The sequence below is a fragment of the Myotis davidii genome, unplaced genomic scaffold, assembly GCF_000327345.1.
Source record: "Myotis davidii unplaced genomic scaffold, ASM32734v1 scaffold292, whole genome shotgun sequence".
Classification (NCBI taxonomy): Eukaryota; Metazoa; Chordata; class Mammalia; order Chiroptera; family Vespertilionidae; genus Myotis; species Myotis davidii.
Window position 1 is genome coordinate 1,347,395 of NW_006285042.1, and position 19,950 is coordinate 1,367,344.

The 19,950-nt window shown below is 38.2% G+C and overlaps 1 protein-coding gene and 1 long non-coding RNA gene across 3 annotated transcripts in view; one reads left to right on the forward strand and one right to left on the reverse strand.

Annotated features, from left to right (window-relative positions):
- Window positions 1-19,950, forward strand: part of LOC107181777 — a 137,091-nt gene that overhangs the window by 97,544 nt on the left and 19,597 nt on the right. The gene's annotated exons all lie outside the window — the stretch shown is intronic.
- Window positions 1-19,950, reverse strand: part of GTF2E1 (general transcription factor IIE subunit 1) — a 46,909-nt gene that overhangs the window by 7,005 nt on the left and 19,954 nt on the right. Inside the window, exons 3-4 of the mRNA XM_006755350.2 lie at window positions 13,924-14,125; window positions 9,573-9,814 (exon numbers count right to left, since the gene is read on the reverse strand). Coding sequence (XP_006755413.1) covers window positions 9,573-9,814; window positions 13,924-14,125 — 444 coding nt within the window. The remainder of the gene's footprint in view (window positions 1-9,572; window positions 9,815-13,923; window positions 14,126-19,950) is intronic.

Genomic DNA, 19,950 nt, shown 5'->3' on the forward strand with positions numbered 1-19,950 from the left:
GAAAGGGGAAAAAGAGATCAACCGAAGGACTTGTATGCATGCATATCAGCATAACCAATGGACATAAGACACTGGGGGGTAGGGGAGGTCAGGGGATTGTCAAGGTCGGGGGGGAAAAAGGACACATATGTAATACCCTTTGTAATACTTTAAGCAATAAAATAAAATAAAATATATAACAGGATTAAAAGTGTTATTTGGAACTGACTTTTTTATTGATGAGAGAGAGAGAGAGAGAGAGAGATGTGAGAGAGAAACATGGATCAACCAGGGATTAAATCTGGAATCTGAGGATGTGCCTTGATAGGGAATCGAACCTGTGACCCTTTGGTGCATGGGATGATGCTCCAACCAAACTACCCAGCCAGGGTTCTGCTTCAATTTTCTCAAAAACAAAACAGGAGAAGAATAATAGTATCTACCTCACTGGATTACTGTCAGAGTTAGGTGAATGTATGTGAAGTGCTTAGAATAGGCTTGGCCCTTAGAATAGTGGTATTTATAATCAACAGCAGCATAAAAAAAGGCTCAGAAATGGTCAATTCTGGCTACGGTGAGATGAAAGCATTTTCTCATTAACATATTGGAATGGATTAGCTCTTGACATTTTAAAAAAGTATAGAACTCCTGAGATGAGATATTGGGCAGAAAAGAGAATGGGAAACAAGAATTGAGAAGTTAAAAATTTAGGACAAAATAAGCTTTTGACAACCTGGATACAAAAAATGAGAACTGAAATCCAAAGGATGGACTTACAAATATATATATATATTTTAATTAATTTCAGAAAGAAAGGGAGAGGGAGAGAGAGATAGAAACATCAACGATGAGAAAGAATCGTTGATCAGCTGCCTCCTACACACCACACACCAGGGATTGAGCCCACAACCCGGGCATGTGCCCTGACTGGAATTGAAACGGGACCTCCTGGTACTTAGGTCGATGCTCAACTGCTGAGCCATGCCAGTTTGGCTAAGGTTGTTATTCTTAATATGCTTCCAGAGCCGAAGCAACAAACGAAGTATCAGGTAACAACCTGAAGGACATTGGAAATAAAACTCAAATCATTAATGATGAACCCATGCATGAACATGTATGGTATTCTTCTGGTCAGTAGGTCTCAAGCTGAGTACATTGACTGGAGATTGTCCAAAAAGAGGCAATTAAAATAAAATAAAAACTTTAGGTGGAGGGGCTGGGGGAACAGAACTATTTGTAAGGAAAGTAGAATCAAAAGAAATGAAAACTTTTGGCACCCTACCCAGTGTGGCTAAATGGTTAGAGTGTTGCACCCACAGTGAAGAGTCGCAGGTTCGATTCCTAGTCAAGGGCATGTACCTGGGTTACAGTATGATTGCAGCCCTCGTTGGGGAACATGCAGGAGGCAATCAATGGATGTTTCTCTCTCTCCTCTTTCTCCCCACTTCCCTCTCCCTTCCACTCTCTCTAAAAATCAATGGAAAAAATTATCCTTAGGAGAGGATTAACAACAACAACAAAAGGAGTTAGAACTTTCTGTAGAGTAATAAGGACATGATTGAAGTCTATGAAGCTCTGAAAGATGTTAAAATTAAGTCTGAGGCAAATTAAGGGTAAGACAAATAAGACTCAATTCATACATGCACTGGATAGAGTCTATTTTACTGTCATAAAACTTAACAAAAACAAATTTAGACATGACAAATCTAGTACACTAGATGACTTATTTAAGGTCCTTATGATTCAAATTCAATTATTCTAGTAATTATAAACATTGAATGTTAAGCTTATAATTCTAATTGTATATAATATTGGTTAACAATAGTTTTATTCAGTTGTGTTTCTAAGTAACTTATTTTCAAAGAAAATAAGATTTGGTTGCTTCAAGAATAGGCAAGAAGCCAAGTTGGGGAAAACAAGCCTATTAAGTAGCTGACAGCCTAATTACTATATAATCTACAACTTGAATCAAAATAAACATCATAGCCAAGCTGATCAGGAGGAGGGAGGGTGAAGTATGGTTGCCAAAAACTAACTTTTTTTCTTCTTACTGGAATGAAGATACCAAAGAGAACCACACTAGAGGTATCACCTGCTTTTATCATCACTACCTAATTCCACACTACTTTTACAATTCTTAGCATACACAGTAAAGAAATGCTAAATATAAAGGGAAAAAAGGTTAGGAGAAAGGCCAAAACACAAGTGGTTTTCAATTACTGATAATTCTTTACTATTAAAGAACCATACTCAGATGCCATGTTAATAAGATACACAGAGGCATGCAGATTTGAATGCTGATGAAATCCAACCAGAGGTACACACTCCCTCTCATCTCTGCTTCCCACTTTCTGAGTAATCCTTGTCTAGTCTTAACCTTCTATTTCCTATTTACTCCTAAATCATCATCCCCCAAAATCCAGTAACTTGAGACTAAAATTTACAAAGCAAAATCTCGCAGTTCTCAAACTTATGATTATTATGCAATTCTTGAGTGCTCACAGAGATTTCTAAAATATTCTAGTATGAAGTTGCACCACTCTTCACGGATGTTGAATATCCTTAGTCCTTCACTCAGGTGGTATCTCTCTATATATTTCATGTGGCACAAACTCCTTGGTGTTTATGAGACAAGAAAAAAAAGCTTGGATTAGTGTATAGTTATCGCTCCAAATTCAGAGAAATAATAGTGCATATAAATTAGGACAACAGCCCTGGCCAAGTGGCTCAGTTGGTTGGAGTGTTGTCCTGTACACCAAAAGGTGACGGGTTCCACTCCTGGTCAGGGCATATATGTAGGTTGCAGGTTCAATCCCCAGTCAGGGTCCATACCGGAGGCAACCCATTGCTGTTTCTATCTCACATAGATGTTTTTTTCCCCTCCCTCCCTCCCTCCAAAAGAATTAGGGCAACAAAAAAGAAGAGATGAATTTGGCCACCTTGAACACAAGAGCACTTTTCCAAGAAATTAAGAGAAAGAGATGGTTCTTTCTTAAATCTACAAATGGAGATTAAGGAGCAGTTCATGACGCCAGTATAAGGAAAATCCTGATCATACCTCTTCCCATGGACACAACAAATCTACAGCTATACCCTATATAATAAAGCCTAATATGCTAAGCGTCCGATCCTTCGTTTGACCATTCGACCAGTCGCTATGACATGCACTGACCAACAGGAGGTAGATGCTCCAACCAGTAGGTTAGTTTGCTGCTGGGGTCTGGCTGATCAGGACTGGGTGAGATGGGCCGGACATGCCCTGGAGCCCTCCCGCAGTCCCTCCCCGGCTGGCCAACTTCCCGTGGTCCCTCCTTGGCCGGCCAGTCCCAATTGGCCCTGATCGAGAGTGGGCGAGACAGCCTGATCGGCCCTGATCACCCCAATCTGGACTGGGCAAGATGGGAAGGACCTTCCCATGGTCCCTCCCCAGCCCCGATCATGCACCGGTGGGGTCCCTTGGTGGCCTGCGCCCTCTCACAATCCAGGACCCCTTGGGGGATGTCGGAGAGCCATTTCAGCTCAATCCCCACAGGCCAGGCCAACTGACCTCACTGGTGCATGAATCTGTGCACCGGGCCTCTAGTAGAGAATAATTTCTTCTGAAAAAGATCTGAAAATTGGATGAACAAAGCCTCTACAATGAAAGATAAAAGAGCAGCCTCAAGATGGGCAAGAGGCAGAGACAAGGTCTTATATGAAAAAAAAAAAAAGAAGAAAAAAACACCACACCCCAGCTGTAGGTATCCACAAATGAGAGGGATCCTGATCCTGAACAGAAGAGACAAACTCCCCAAACACCTGGCTTTGAAAACCATTGGGGAGTATGTCCAGGAAATGCATAGAACTGTAGAAAACAGAGGACCTGAACTTAAAGGACTTGTGTGCAAACTCACTTGCCCTGGGCACAGTGCAAAACCACCAGTTTGAAGAGTACCTAAACCAGACATGAAGGAAACCTACTTACTTATCTTAAAGTATCTGCCACAGAGACAGAAAACTGTTGGAACTTGCCCTGGGAATGGAGACAATGGGAGGCACCATTTGGAACCCCCCTTTTAATCTGTGGGCATGCCTTGCTGAGAGCCCCGCCTCCCCTCAGCCTGAAGCTGATGCAGGCTTTAGCCAGGCCAGGTGATAGCCCTGACCTGCAACATGGCAAGTCAGAAGTAAGTGCAGACAGAGATTGAAAGTAAAGGGATGGTGAAAGATTTTCCATGCAGGAAGTATATTACTATCTGTTGAGATTTGCTTCCAGGCATATCCTCCATTTGACTCAAATAAATGCTTATAAAATGTTTATTAAATAAAGAAATAAAAAAAAGAGATATTCTATGGAAATAGAAAGGAAAAGAAGCTGAGGTAGCATACTCATTTCAGAAAAATAAACTTTAAAACAAAGACTATAATAAAAGACAAAGAAGAGGCCCTAGCCAGTTTGGCTCAGTGGATAGAGCATTGGCTTGTGGACCAAAGGTTCCTCGGTTCAATTCCAGTCCAGGGCATGTACCTCGGTTGCAGCCTTCTCCCTAGCCAGGGCCCTGGTCAGGGCACATGTAAGAGGCAACCAATTGGTATGTTTCCCTCACACTGATATTTCTCTCTCTGTCTTTCCCTCTCCCTTCCACTCTCTCTAAAAATCGATGGAAAAATATACTCAGGTGAGGATTTGGGAAAAAAAAAAAAAAAAGAAGGGCACTACATAATGATAAAGAGGCCATTCCAGCAAAAAGATATACCATTTATAAATATATATGCACCCAGCACATGAGCAACAAAATATATGAAACAAATATTAAAAGACTAAAAGAGTGAAATTAACAGCAATCTATACTAATAAAAGGGTAATATGCTTATTAGACCAGATAGACCGGACTTCTGGACGTCCTTCTGGACAAAGCCACGGCAGCTGCGAGGGCCGAGAAGGACTGGCAGCCGCAGCGGCTGGCAGGGGCAGCAGTAGTGGGGTGACAGGGATGGTGCCTTCCCCTGATCGCCTCCTGCAGAGGGAGGCCAGAGGCAGTAGCAGCGGCAGGGTGATGGGGGCAGTGCCTTCCCCTGATTGGCCTGGTCGCCTCCTGCAGAGGGATGCCAGACTGTGGCTTGTGAGAGGCGGCAGCAGGCCGGGCTGAGGAACCCCCCCCCCTGCACGAATTTTCATGCACTGGGCCTCTAGTACAATAATAAAAAAGCGTAATATGCTAATTGGACCAGACGTCCTTCTGGATGACCTTCCTGATGAAGCTGGGGCTGTGAGGGAAGCCTGGGTCCCAGGTGCCAGAGGGAAGCTGGTGCCGACAGCTGGGGGAAAGAAAGCCTACTCTTACACGAATTTCATGCATTGGGCCTCTAGTACAATAATTATCGGGGATTTTAACACCTCACTTACCTCAATGGATAAATCATCCAGATAGAAAATCAATAAGGAAACACTGACCTTAAACAACACATTAGATCAGATGGACTTAATAGATATATACAGAACACTGTATCTAAAAGTAGCAGAATATACATTCTTCTTAAGTGCACTTGGAAAATTCTCCAGAACATCACATTAGGTCACAAAACAAGTTTTAATAAATTCAAGAAGATTGAAATCATATCAAGCATCTTCTCTAACCACAATGGTATAAAACTAGAAATCAATCACAAAAAGAAAATGAAGACAGCACAAAAATGTGGAGATTAAACAATATGCTACCAAATAATCAGTGGATTATCACACAAAAATCAAAGAATAAAAATACCTAGAGAGAAATGAAAACATAAATACAACACACCAAAATTTACAGAACGTAGCAAAAGCAGTTCTAAGAGGGAATTTCATAGCAAGAAGGCCTACCTTAAGAAAGAAGCAAATTGCAAACAAACAGTCTAACTGTACACTTTAAGGAACTAGAAAAATAAGAACAAACAAAGCTGAAAGTTAGCAGAAGTGAGGAAATAATAAATAAAGATCTGAGTGGAATTAATTAAATGAAGGCTAAAAAGAAATTTTAAAAAATCAATGAAACCAAGAGCTGGTTCTTTGAAAAGATTTAAAAAAAATGACAAACTTTTAACTATATGAACCCAGAAAAAAACAGGGAAGACACAAATAAACAAAATCAGAAAGAAAAGTTACAACTAATACTACAGAAATACAAAGGGTCATAAAAGACTAGTATAAATAATTATATACCAACAAATTGAACAATCCAGAAGAAATGTCTATAAACACACATTCTTTCAAGACTGAATCATGAATAGATTGATTACTAGTAAGGAGTTTGAATCAGTACTCAAAAATTTCCCAACAAATAAAAGTCCAGGACAAAGATAGCTTCACTAGTGAATTCTATCAAATATCACAGAAGATTTGATACATATTCTTTTTAAACTCTTTCAAAAAACTGGAGAGAAAAAGATTGAAGAGGAGGGAACGCTTTCAAACTCATTTAATAACGTCAGCATTACCAATATTGAAACCAGACAAGGAAACTACCACCACCACCACAAAAAATTATAGGCCAATATTCTTAATAAACATAGATGCAAAAATTTTCATCCAAATATTACCAAACCAATTTACAATACATTTAAAGGATGGTACACCATGATCAAGTGGGATTTATTCCAGGGATGCAAGGATGGTTCAACATGTGCAAATCAATCAATGTGATAATCTACATAAACAAAATAAAGGATAAAAATCATCTCATCATCTCAATAAATACAGAAAAAGAAACTGACAAAATTCTACATCTATTTATGATAAAAACTCTCAAAAAGTGGGAACATACCTCAACATAACAAAGGCCATATACTAGTGTAATAAACCTACAACTAACACCATACTCAACAGTGAAGATTGGAAAGCTTTTCACCTAAGATCAGAAACAAGACAAGGATGACCACTCTCACCACTTTTATTCAACATATTATTGGAAATCCTAGCCACAGCAATTGGGTAAGAAAAATAAATTAAAGGCATCCAAATAAAAAAGGAAGAAGTAAAACTTTCACTATTTGCAGATAGCATGGTAATACAGTGTGGGGCAAAAGTAGATTTACAGTTGTGAATTTACAGATTGAGAATGTGAAAGAGTTTATCCTGTATTATTATTTATTAATTATTATTTTCCGTATGAACAACTATAAACCTACTTTTGCCCCACACTATATAAAGAAAATCCTTAGATTCCACCAAACAAACAAACATTAGAACAAATAAACTCAGCAGAGATGCAGTATACAAAGTCAATGTACAGAAATGGGTAGCATTTTTATACACTAATAATAAACTATCATAAAGAGAAATTAAAAAAATAATTCCATTTACAACTGCATCAAAAAGAATAAAATATTTAGGAATAAATTTAGTCAAGGAGGTGAAAAAACTGTACACTGAAAACTATGACACTGATAAAATAAATGAAGAAGATATAAATAAATGATAAGACATTTGCTACTCATGGAATGGACAAATTAATATTGTTGAAATGTCCATACTATCCAAAGCAGTCTATATATTCAATGCCATCTCTATTAAAATTCCAATGGCATTTTTCACTAGGGCAAATAACTCTAAAATTTGAATGGAATCATAAAAAAATCCCAAGTAGCCAAAGCAATCTTGACAAAGAACAAAGCTGGAGGAATCAGTTATCTCTGTGATTTCAAACTATATTACAAAGCCATAATAATCAAAACAATATAGTACTGGCATAAAAACAGGCATAGATCAATTAAACAGAATCCAGAGCCCAGAAATAAACCCACACAGATATGGACAATTAATTTATGGAAAAGGAGCTAAGAACATACAATGAAGAAAAAAGTTTCTTCAAACAATGGTGCTGGGAAAACTGGGCACCCACACGCAAAAAAATGAAACTAGACCACTATCTTATACTATACACAAAAATTAACTCAAAGATTTGAACATAAGACCTGAAACCATAAACTTTCTAAAAAAAAAAACATAGATGGTAAGCTCTATGACATCAACAATGTTTTCATGGAACGGACTCCAAATGCAATAGAAACAAAAGCAAAAACAAATGTAAACATCAAAGTAAAAAGCTTCTGCATAGTGGAGGAAATGATTATCACAATGAAAAGGCAACCTACTAAATAGGAGAAGATATTTGCAAATCATATATCTGATGAGATTAATATGCAAAATATACAAAGAATTCCTACAACTCAACAACAAAAGAACAAATAACCTGATTTCTAAAAATAGGCAGAGGAACTGAATATTTTTCCAAAGACATACAGATGGCCAACAGGCAAATAAAAAGTATGTTGTAGTTCACTAATGATTAGGGAAATGCAAATCCAAACCCCAATGAGACATCACCCCACACCTGTTAGAATGGCTATTATCAAAAAGACTAGAAGCAACAGGTGTTAGAAGGAATGTGGAGAAGAGAACCCAATACATCAAGCATGTCAAACTCACAGCTGGCAGGCTGCCGTATTCTGACATGCTTCCTGTATATTGTAGGTAAATTTGTTTAGCCACTATGGAAAACAGTATGGAGATTCCTCAAAAAATTAGGACTAGGACTACCATATATTAGCTATTGCACTCTGGGTATTTATCCCAAGAATACAAAAATATTAATTCAAAAAGACATATGCACCCCTATGTTCACTGCAGCATTATTTATAATAGCTAAGAAATGGAGACAATCTAACTGTTCATCAATGGATGAATGGATAAAGAGATGTGGTGTAGCCCTAACCGGTTTGGCTCAGTGGATGGAGCGTCAGCCTGCGGACTCAAGGGTCCCAGGTTCAATTCCAGTCAAGGGCATTTACCTTGGTTGCGGGCACATACCCAGTAGTGAGTGTGCAGGAGGCAGCTGATCAATGTTTCTCTCTCATTGATGTTTTTAACTCTCTATCCCTATCCCTTCCTCTCAGTAAAAAAAAAAAAAAAAAAATCAATAAAATATATTTTTTAAAAAAGAGAGATGTGGTATATATACATAATGGAATACTACTCAGTCTTAAAAAAGAATGAAATCTTGCCATTTGCAACAACATGAATGGACATGAGGGTATTATGCTAAGCAAAATGAGTCAGATGGAGAAAGACAAATAATGTATGATTTCATTCATATGAGAAATCTTAAAAAACAAAATAAAACAAAACAAAAACTCATAGATACAGAGATTGGTGGTTACCAGAGAGGAAGGAGGTTAGGGGGGTGGGCAAAATGGGTAAAGGAGGTTCAATTGTATGGTGAATGGTAACTAGACTTTGGTGATGATCACTTTGTAGTGCAGATATAGAATTATAATGTTGTACACCTGAAGCATATGCTATATTCCAATTTTACCTCAATTAAAAATATAGATGATAGATAGATAGACTTAAAAGCTGTCTATTTGTTTCTTCAACTAAGTTGAAGGAAAATGCAAGTATATTATTTGGCTTTAATGCTTATTGCTCAATTTCTTACTTCCTGCTACAATGCAATTATTTTGGAACACAGATATAGTGGATTACCAATAAAACCAAGAATTGCCCAGGCAATTTCGCACTAAGTCAAACTCATTTTCAACTGAACCCAAGACATACTCATTTTAATGACTTCTCTTACCTTCCTTCATCTCTTCAGGACCAAATGCTCCTTGGACAGTGCTCTCTCTCAACCAAACGGGTCTCTCTTTGGCAGATTTCCCCTCCAGTGAGGCTCGATGAAGATCTTCTTGGTCATCCATGTTAATGACAACATTCTGGGTATATAAGTCCTCATAGGAGGGACCTTTGGTAGCCCATGCTTCCCGGTGGTGCCCACTTGACAGGCCAGCAGCTCCAGCAGTAGTTGCTGCACGGTCTTTGCTGAATGAAAAGATTAGAGGACAGGAAGAAAAATATTCAAATCTTGGTGTTGGAAAAGGAGGGCAGCTGCCTGGGTGGTTACTGAAAAAATACTATCTAGCAATCATGTATATAAGCTTTAACAATGCTGAGAAATCTCGTTTATATCTCAGGGTGAAAACTGCCTCAGTTATAAGAACACATCATATTTACATTTAAGTTCTTCATATTCTAGGTTAATCTGAGGTATATGAATGACTGAGGTTTTATAGTTGAAGATGTTGCAATAAGTCTACTTAGGAAAAGGGGAGAATGTTATGATGACCTAATCTACTTAAAAACACTAGTCGGCAAAAATCTCTCCCAGGTACTAGTATGTCTTTCATCTATCTTTCTCCACCTCTGACTGACTCTTTTGGCCCCATGTTTTTCCTTTACTTCTCTTCCATTTTTCTCTAAATGTTTCCATGGAACCTGGACTATTGTTTTGTGTTGAGTCCTGTCTCAATTTGAGCCTAAGCAATACTTGTTCACTTGTCTTTATGTCTTCTAACACTTCTCTCTCTTACAAACCATTCACTGTTTTTCCTTCTCTTGGATCCTACTTTATTTCTCTCCCTCAGAACACTGTGCTTCTGGCCATACTATGGAGGAATCTTGGGCTATCCCATCCTTCCTGTGCTCCTTCTGGGTACCCAAAGGCCCACTGCCACTGAGAGATCAACCAAAAAGACTTGTATGCAGGCATATAAGCATAACCAATGGACACAGACAGCAGGAGGGTGAGGGCATGTATGGGAGTGGGGTGAGGATGGGGGGAATGGGGGGATTTGGAAACATACATACTACCTTAATCAATAAAAAAAAAAAGCACTCTCTCCAGTTGTGCAATCCAAGCTGACCCAGGCATTTAATCCATTTCTGCCAGCTATTACCTCTAGTTATACCTAGAGCTGCTTAAAAACTATTCTTTCCCCTAGTCTTTGTACCAGTTATTTGCTGTTGCCCTCTGAGTCTAGGCTTAGTAGGTGTCTCTCTGTACCCAACCCATCTATTTGTCTTGCTACATTTTAAAGTCTTATGCTACACTGCAAATAACTGATTTCTTTCTCTTTTCTTTCTGCATTCATCATGGAACTTTTTGAACTATTTACTATGTTTGTCTCAATTTAATCCTTATCTGGCCCTAGTCATTCTCTTACCATCTTCTACCTATTCCGATGTCTTCTAAAAGGCTGTGTCACTGCATTCACTATAATCTGACTCTGCTTACTCTGGTGTAAATTGGCTCTTTGAATTTTAGTCTCCCTCAATCATTCACTTTTCTTTCTCTTCTCCCTTTGCCTGATCTGTGTTTATATGTTTACATACTTACTCTATATCCTGAGTCTCTCTTCTCTCACCCAGAATATCTCTTCTATCCTCAGCCAACATCCTTACCTTGTTGTGTTGAACCTGCTCTATATGCCTGTCTACCCCCAAGTGTATCTCCCTGAGCTAGCCATGTGCCTTTTGTCTCTCGCCATACATTAAATGTTCCTCTAGCTCTGACCTGGCCAACTACACCTCTGTCCTTTTCTGTGCCTTCTTCATCCAGACTCTTATTTTATTTTATTTTTTATATTTTTATTGATTTCAGAGAGGAAAGGAGAGGGAGAGAAAGATAGAAACATCAATGATGAGAAGGAATCATTGATCGGCTGCCTCCTGCATACCCCCTACTGGGGATTGAGCCCGCAACCTAGGCATAATGCCTTTGACAGAAATTGAACCCGGGACCATTCAGTCTGCAGGCCGACACTCTATCCCCTGAGCCAAACCAGCCAGGGCAGATTCTTAAATGGTTTACTCACTTTCCCTGAAGCTACTATTTCTCTCTGTATAAACTTGAACACATAGCTTTCATCCAAGCTCTATCTTTAGCTTTAACTCTGAAGGTCAACAAGTATTTAGTACTCTGAGTAGAGAAGAACAAGAAAAGTGGGGGAAAAGAACAGAACAGTTAAAATAAATAAATGTTAGCATGAGGATACTTTTGTAAGTCTCTTGTTTTCAGTACTCTATTATAGAAAATCAAGATTGGTTTAATTCCAGTTTGAAGCAGAAGAGATCTGACCACAAGTCAAACAAATTTTAAAATTTGGAAGAATATTTTTAAAATGATATTTTTAACCATGGAGAGTTGATTACACAGATTTCATTTCTACTTTCACCACAGATACAGACCAATCTAAATTATCAGCAAATGTGACACTAAAAATCTAGATGAGAGACACGTAGGTTCACTCCTTCTGCATATTTAAATTTCTTCTATGGAGAGAATACACACATTTTACTTAAAGATGACAAAATGGACAATTCAGTTTTAAATCTTTTTACATTATTTAAGACATTTTAGAACTTTTAAAAGATATAACTCTTGCTCAGGAGTGTGGGAGGAATATTATTTCAAACTAAAATTTTAAAGATCTTTAAGGTGAGTGTTAAATAAGAGATGATGGAAAGGGAGAGGCTATGAGCAAGGAATTCCATTTAAGAAAGACTTGCTGAAAAGCTGGAGCTGTCCATCAGCTCTCGGGTTAAGTCTACTAATTCTGCAGAGGCAGCTTCTGGCTCCTGATCTGGGGATAAGCTAGAATTTAATTGGTTACAGATCAGTAACCAAACTAACAATCATGCCACTTATTTTCTTTTTAAATCATCAGTGAATCACTGTCACCTCTGAACTCCCTTTCCACTCTACTGTGGCTTCATTTCTTGTATTTGGGGTAAAATGGCTATTGCAGATCTGTTATGCTCTGAAACAAATCCTTTAGTATAGAAAGGCTAAATCAATACCACTTCCAGGATGTTATAACCAGGCAGTGGAGCTTGTCAAATGCTTAGTAAGGCCATCTCAGCCAGGTTAACACCTTGTAACCTCGCTCAGTGGTCTTTCTCTTGAACTTAGTTGTGGCTGGCACCTCTAGGTACCCCATTCTATCTCTTTGCCTGCCTCTATTTCACCCTTCATTTCCTAGTGACCAGGCTGTTGGATAGGTTCTTTCTTAATCAGTTTATTTGCTCTATTTCCTGATTTTTCTTCATCCCTGGAGTCATCACCATTCCTAATGAGAAGCCAGGTTATTTGATACAGTGAGTTGCTAGGGCCTCTGGCGTCACCACCACTCAGACTTGTCGCTGGCATGAAGCAACGGATATTTAAATAAAGATCTGGAATGGGAAGTGGACAGTGATAAGTGGGGAACATTAGAGGTAGGACGCCATTGGTGATGGTGAGTGAATACTATTGTACCCAGGGAACATAGAAACAGGAAAATAACTATAGTTAGAAGAAGAAGCACAAGAATAATTCATAGATAGTATTATATTGTGTTCTTAAAAACTGTAGTTACAATTTGGACTAATGTGTCCTATGAAAGGGTAAACAGTAAACGCTAAGCTCTTAGCTTTTTCCTCTTAGTTCAACACTAGGAGGAAAAAGAAAAGAGGTAGCATAGGAGAACATTCGCTGACCCCAATTCCCTTTTACTAGTATGCTTTTCAAAGAATATAAGCCACTTTTTATGGCATGGCAAAACTAAGGCTGAATCTGCAACTCAATTAGGACACTCAAAAGAATAGGAAGCCATAGTAAGAAGTACTAACTCACAGGAAACATGTATTTTACTTCACTTTCAAGGAAGTTGCACTGAAAACTGAGGCAGTCAAGAAAGGTGTGGTTAATGTGCTTCAAAAACAAAAAAGTGAATGCTGTATTCCTTAAAGAACTTCAGCCTTCAGAACTTGCCTAGGAAAATTCAAATATCCCCAAGAGGCACTACCAATTTAGGATTAGCTGACAATTGCCTGAGTTGCAGCAGGCCTAACAAGCAGAGTGAGTAGTTGAAGTCAAACTTGGCTATTTAAAGATTTTTGCCTAAGGCCCACACTTTTCTGCATTCACTACAAACAAACTTCATCACAGGCACAAGTTAGTAAGACAAGTGCGACAGAGCTTGGAATCTATGAAACACTAGTCTTTAGTCTCCTAGTAAATTAGTTACCCACTCTTTCTCTTCAAAGTACAGGTAGTTAAAACAAGAGCAAGCTTAAAGTGTTATTGGTAAGAGCACAGGGACTATACTCACCTCTGTTTCAGGGCTGGTATTTCTGTGGGTTCTGGCTCAAGTATTTCATAGGCCAAGTTCACATCTTCTGTTTCCCGAAGCAAAGCATAAATGGGCTCAATTTGTTCATTAAACCTTGCCAAAAGTGTGCGTGCATCTTTTTTGGGCATTGCTGATTCATCTTCTTCTACCTCTGTATTGCAAAAAGTGCAGCGGAAAGTTCCTACAGAGAAAACAAAAGTCTCAGGTCAGGGAAGAGAAATTCTCAAGACTAGCCTTTAGCAAACTGTTTATTTCTCCACTCCTCCTCTAATGTGTTATTATTAAAACTTTTAAATAAAAAACAAAAACAAACAAAAAACTTTTAAACATACAGAAAAGTTGAGTTTTAAAATGAATATCCACATGCTCACCATCGAGATTCTATTCATCTCTCATTTTGATGCATTTCAAATTAATTTCTAACCCCTGGTTGCAGCATAGCAAACAGATTTTAATCATATTTCTAACAAATTTATACTTATTTTAACTTAAAACCAAATTTTTTAGTTTACCAGTGAAACCTGTACCTTTTCCCAAAAACCTTCTTTTCACACATTACATATTTGGGCCTACTTTATGAAGAAAGCCAAATAAATACCTGAAACCAAGTCTCTAGTCTTCTTGTACACTGTCACACAGCTATTTCTTCAAACTTGTTAACCATTTATACCTAAACAAATTTAACCATTCATTTCCAAAATTAAAGTTCAAGAACCCTTTATTGTTCTTATTTCTATATCCCTCACATTCAACTTGTACCTAAATTGCACTAATTCCCTAGAAATATCTTAAGATTTTTCACTTCTATTGTAGTTTCACTAATCAAAGCCACCATTATTTAGCTCGAAACAGTTTCCTAAATCTGGTCAATGGACCTCTAGGTTCTCCTCCATTTCCACGTTTTCTATGCTACCATTTTTGCCATCTCATTGCCCTGATCTAAAGTCTGTCTGGCAGCTGAATTTCTAAAGTCCACAGCATGAAATCTAAATTTCTCATCCTAACATTCACGATCCTGTATAATCTGGCGCAAAACATCACAACCCAACCATAGGCCTTTACCTGTCAAGTAAATTCAAATACTTGAAAGACAACATACTCAACATTAATATTTATTATATTTAATACTACTTTCTGTTTCTAAAATGCTTCCATGTATACTTTTTAATCCTTATATCAATCCTACAAAGTTATGTCAGAACTGAGGCTCTGAGGAGTTTTGTGATTTGTCCAAAGTCACACAGCCAGTAAAAGAAAAGTATATAAGAAAGCAGTAAATAGTGTAATCAAGTTGTGTTAATTATCATTACATTTTAACTACCTTCACTTAATATGCTTGAACTGCTGCCTTAAGTATCTAGAAGAAAAGCCAAAATATAACTATTGCTGCCTTTCTAACACCCATAATGCAGTTCCATATTAAACTGAAATGTACGTTAACCCAGAACAAGAGCTATATACCGTATATATAGATAGCTGCTTAGTTGCATTTGAGATTTTCTAGTCATAGTCATTGTGTAATGCAACTACTTCTCATAGTTCCCAGTATCATTTTCTGATAAATGAATTACTATATATTTAATGTAAAAATTCTTATACTAAGTAGAATGAACTTTTGACTTTTTTTCATTAAAAAAAAAAAAGAAAAAGTACATAACAGTAACTGTTGAATACTGAGTGCTTACCAAGTATTGCCGACCCTCTGAGGCTGGTATAATTATTGCACGTTTAAATTTGTAAAATACAGTGATTCTAAGGGGGTTAAGTAGCTTGCTCAAGGTTATATAACTAATAATTGTGAGGAGGGGGCCAGGACTAAAACCCAAACTATTTTGCTGAAACTCACACTCTTAAACATTACAGTCTATAGGACTAGCCTCAATTGGATCTCCAGTTTGGCTCTTATTCCCAACATCAGAGATATGCATCCTTCATTTCTATCCCAACATACCAGAGTATGGATCAAGACACCATATAAGTACTTAGTGCCTGGCACATTGTAAGTATGCAAACATTTAGCTTTACAAAGTTCCATATGTGATTGATACATATCCCCACCCTTTAACCCCTCCTTCCTTGGTAAGGAATAAACAAACTAGGCATCTCTGTCTCAACACAACACTGGAGCTTACTGATATATTTCAAGTAGAAAAATGTTTTTACTGCTTCTCACATATAAGCACTCAATACCATATAAATTCTTTGTTTATATATCCTGTCCAAAACATTCTTCATCCATCTTGCTGCTGGCCAAATGGTACCTAATCTTTTACACCTATCCCAAATAAGTGAGAGAGAAAAGCAACCTCTCACAGCTAGGAGATGGCCTAGCACAGTTAGGCTCTGATGTATTTCTACCAAAGAGAATCTCACAGATGACCAATATCAGATAAGGAAGGTCCACTATGACCATGATGCAAAGCCAAGTCTGTTTGAGTAAGAGTACAGACAAAAGCAAGGTCTCTGTCCAACCATACAAATACACACAAAAATATCAGCTAACTGGGACTACTGCTTCTTTACCAGTTACAGTTTTAACCTGACCCTGTTCTTCTCACCTTCTAGGTAAGACTTATTAAGATACTCAATCATAGCCCGGCCAGTGTGGCTCAGTAGTTGAGTGCCAATCTATGAAAACAGGTGGTCTCAGTTCCATTCCTGGTCAGGACATGCCTCGGTTGCATGCTCGATCCCCAGTAGGGGGCGTGCAGGAAGCAGCTGATCAATGATTCTCATCACTGATGTTTCTATCTTTCTTCCTCTTCCTTCCTCTCTCTGAAATCAATTAAAACGTATCTTTTTTTGAAAAAAAAAAAAAAAAGATACCCAATTATAGAACCATTCCTACTACTTGACAATACCCAATCCAGAGCAAACCCAAACCACTTCCTTGAATCCTCCCCAAAATTACCTAAAAGCCCCAATTCTCCTTCCAGCACGTTCTTACTGTGACACTCCATAGTTCCTCATGGCATGTGACTTCCCATGTTGCAGAAAGCATCAATTTACCCAACTTTGTTTACCTATGGGGTGTGTTACTGATGGTGTTTGACTAGTGGGCATCAATATAAAAATCCTAGCTTAATCAACTGGACAAGCATCCTATTTACCAAAATAAAGACAGGAAGAATAAGTTCTTTTTTCTTTGTGGTGAAAAGATATAAAGTTACTTTAAATATCGGAAGCTTCTTTACCCATTGTCATCAAAATGAATGAGTTAGGAGCCAACTTATTACAACTGCTCAAAGCTCAAAATTGAAATGTAGATTAGAAATTCTAATATGAGAATCAACAACATATAGGTAGTAACTAAAATCACTAAAGCAGATGAGAATTTCAAAAGTGATTAAGGAGAGTGAGAAGCATAGGTAGTCAAGGCATAAACCCAAGGAAAGAAGAATCCTTAAGACAGAAATGGTACAACCAGAGGGATAGAATGGTATTTCAAGGGAGAAATGGCTTGGTGTTAATTTCTCAAGGTAAAAAAGAATGGAAAACTAGCTTCTATATTTAGTTACAAAGGGTAATAGTAACCTAGGCTAGAGAGGTTTTAGTTGGTATGCTATCTTAGATTATTTTCTAACTATTCCAGGTTACCTCAGCTTCTTTTCTTCACAAAAATAGAATAGAACCCATGTGGGAGTTAAAAAATAAATCATATAAAATAAGGTCTAAATTCATTTTCAAATACCTGCTGAATTAAAAAGAAAAAATGCTGATGTGGGACTTACATTAAATGTTGAAAGATGGGCACTTACAAAGACTGTCAATGAAAACTAGAGAATACTGCAAAAAAGTTATGTAATTCAGTTTTCAAAATCTTAAAGAAACCCTATTCCACAAGTGAAGAAGTAACTAATATCTATACATATAAAAGCCTAAGCGACCATCTGATCTGGTAGCTATGACGTGCACTGACCACCAGGGGTAGACACTTAACGCACAGGCATGGAAACATGGAACAGACTGATGAATCTCAGAGGGAAGAGGGATAGGGGGAGGGCAGGAAGAGATTAACCAAATATCTTGTATGCATACCAGAGGCCTGGTGCATGAAGTCGTGCACAGATGGGGTCCCTCAGCCTAGCCTGTGGGGATCACGTTGAAACAGGCCCGGTGCACAGATTCGTGCACCGGTGAGGTCCCTTGGCCTGGCCTACGGAGATCGGGACGAAACCGGCAGTCTGACATCCCTTGGGCACAAGCCAGGCTGAGGGACCCCTAGTGTAAGTATAAAACCAAGTGCTCCAACTGAAGCACAGAAAGACAACTAAGACAAAGGGCAACACTATAATCCTCTCAACCTATCTTCAAAGTATTACAAACTGGCTCCTCAAAGTCTTGCACCAGGCACACTTTGCTACAGAGCCTTTGTACTTGCTGTTTCCTCTGCCCAGAATGCTTTTCCTCCAGATAGGTGAGTGGCAAGTCTCCCTACTTAGTTCAGTTCCTTACTCAAAAGTAACATCAGTGAGGCCTTCCCTACCAACATTACCAAAAATTTTAATACTGTCCTGTCCTCCTCTTTTCCTTAACATTTATCACTATCAAACATGTTGTTTTATTATTTATCAATTATTTATCATTAAAAGTATCATGCTATACCAACTTTTTAAAGCCCTCCCAAATACCCCATTTCCCTTTTGAAGGCAAGATACATTAAAACTTCAGCTTTAAATAAACAAATAAATGTGCTAGTCAGTGTTGCTCATCCACATAAAATAGCAATGCTTTTATTTTGGGAAAAGAAAGAGATCACTGTTAACATCATCATTTGATAGAAGGGCAATCTCAGAATAACAGTCCTTTAACTTGAATAAATTCGGTTTGTGTGGAAAAAATAGAGGGGGGAAAGAGAACATAAGTATATAGTCATAAGGGACCTGAATTCTAGCCTCACCCAGGTAACTTTCCAGATTTGGGTTTAATTTAGATGAAGTTACCGAGAGTTACTTGTAGAAGGGCTCATTTTCAGTTCTAAAAAGAGTGGCTTACATATTACTGTGAAAAATCTAAGACTTTATCCTTCTTATAAGGTAACAAGTTATCCTACCAGTTTCATGGATGTTGGAGAAAGACACAAGACTCCTAGGTCAGAGACAAAGAACTTTATTAATCAGGGCAGTAGCAGTAGTCAGTTTTGTGACAGTTCTGTAAGCCTCCAGTTCCCACACGGTGACACAAAGAGAGCCAGGTAACAATTGTACATGCAGTGGGTTATGTTGCAGGAGAAACCCTGAGGTTAAGGAACCCAACTTTTAAAATGAGCATAAACATGCCTGTCCTTTGCTCTGAAGGGTGATGTTATCTTTACTATGCTGAACTAAGCAAACATTCTCTGAAGGAAGACTATTACTTTTTAATTTTATTTTTCAGTTACAGTTGACATTCAATATGCAATACAGCATAATGGTGAGAGTATCATACAATTTACAAGGTGATCCCCCAATATTTCAAGTACCCACAGGGCAGCATACATAGGTATTACAATATTATCTATAATAATAAAAGCGCAATATGTAAATTGACCAAACGGCCGAACAGCGGAACAACCATCCGGACGCCCTTCCAGCCGCCATGGATGCAAGGGATCGAGGAAGCCGCCACAGCCGGCAGGCATCGGGGCTGCAAAAGCCTACTCCTGTGTAAATTTTGTGCATCGGGCCTCTAATTTACTATATTCTCTAAACTGTACATGCCCATGACTATTTTGTAACTACCAATTTATACTTCTTAATCCATTTATCTTTTTCACGCAATCCTCCAAACTCCCTCCCCTCTGACAACCCCGTTTGTTCTCTGTATCTATGAGGCTGTTTCTGTTTTGTTTGTTCATTCATTTTGTTCTTTAAAGTCTGCATATAAGTGAAGTCATATGGTATTTGTCTTTCTCTGTTTGGTTTATTTCACTTAACATAATACCCTCAAGGACCTAGAGCAGGGGTGGGCAAACTTTTTGACTCGAGGGCCACAATGGGTTCTTAAATTGGACTCAGAAGAAAGATT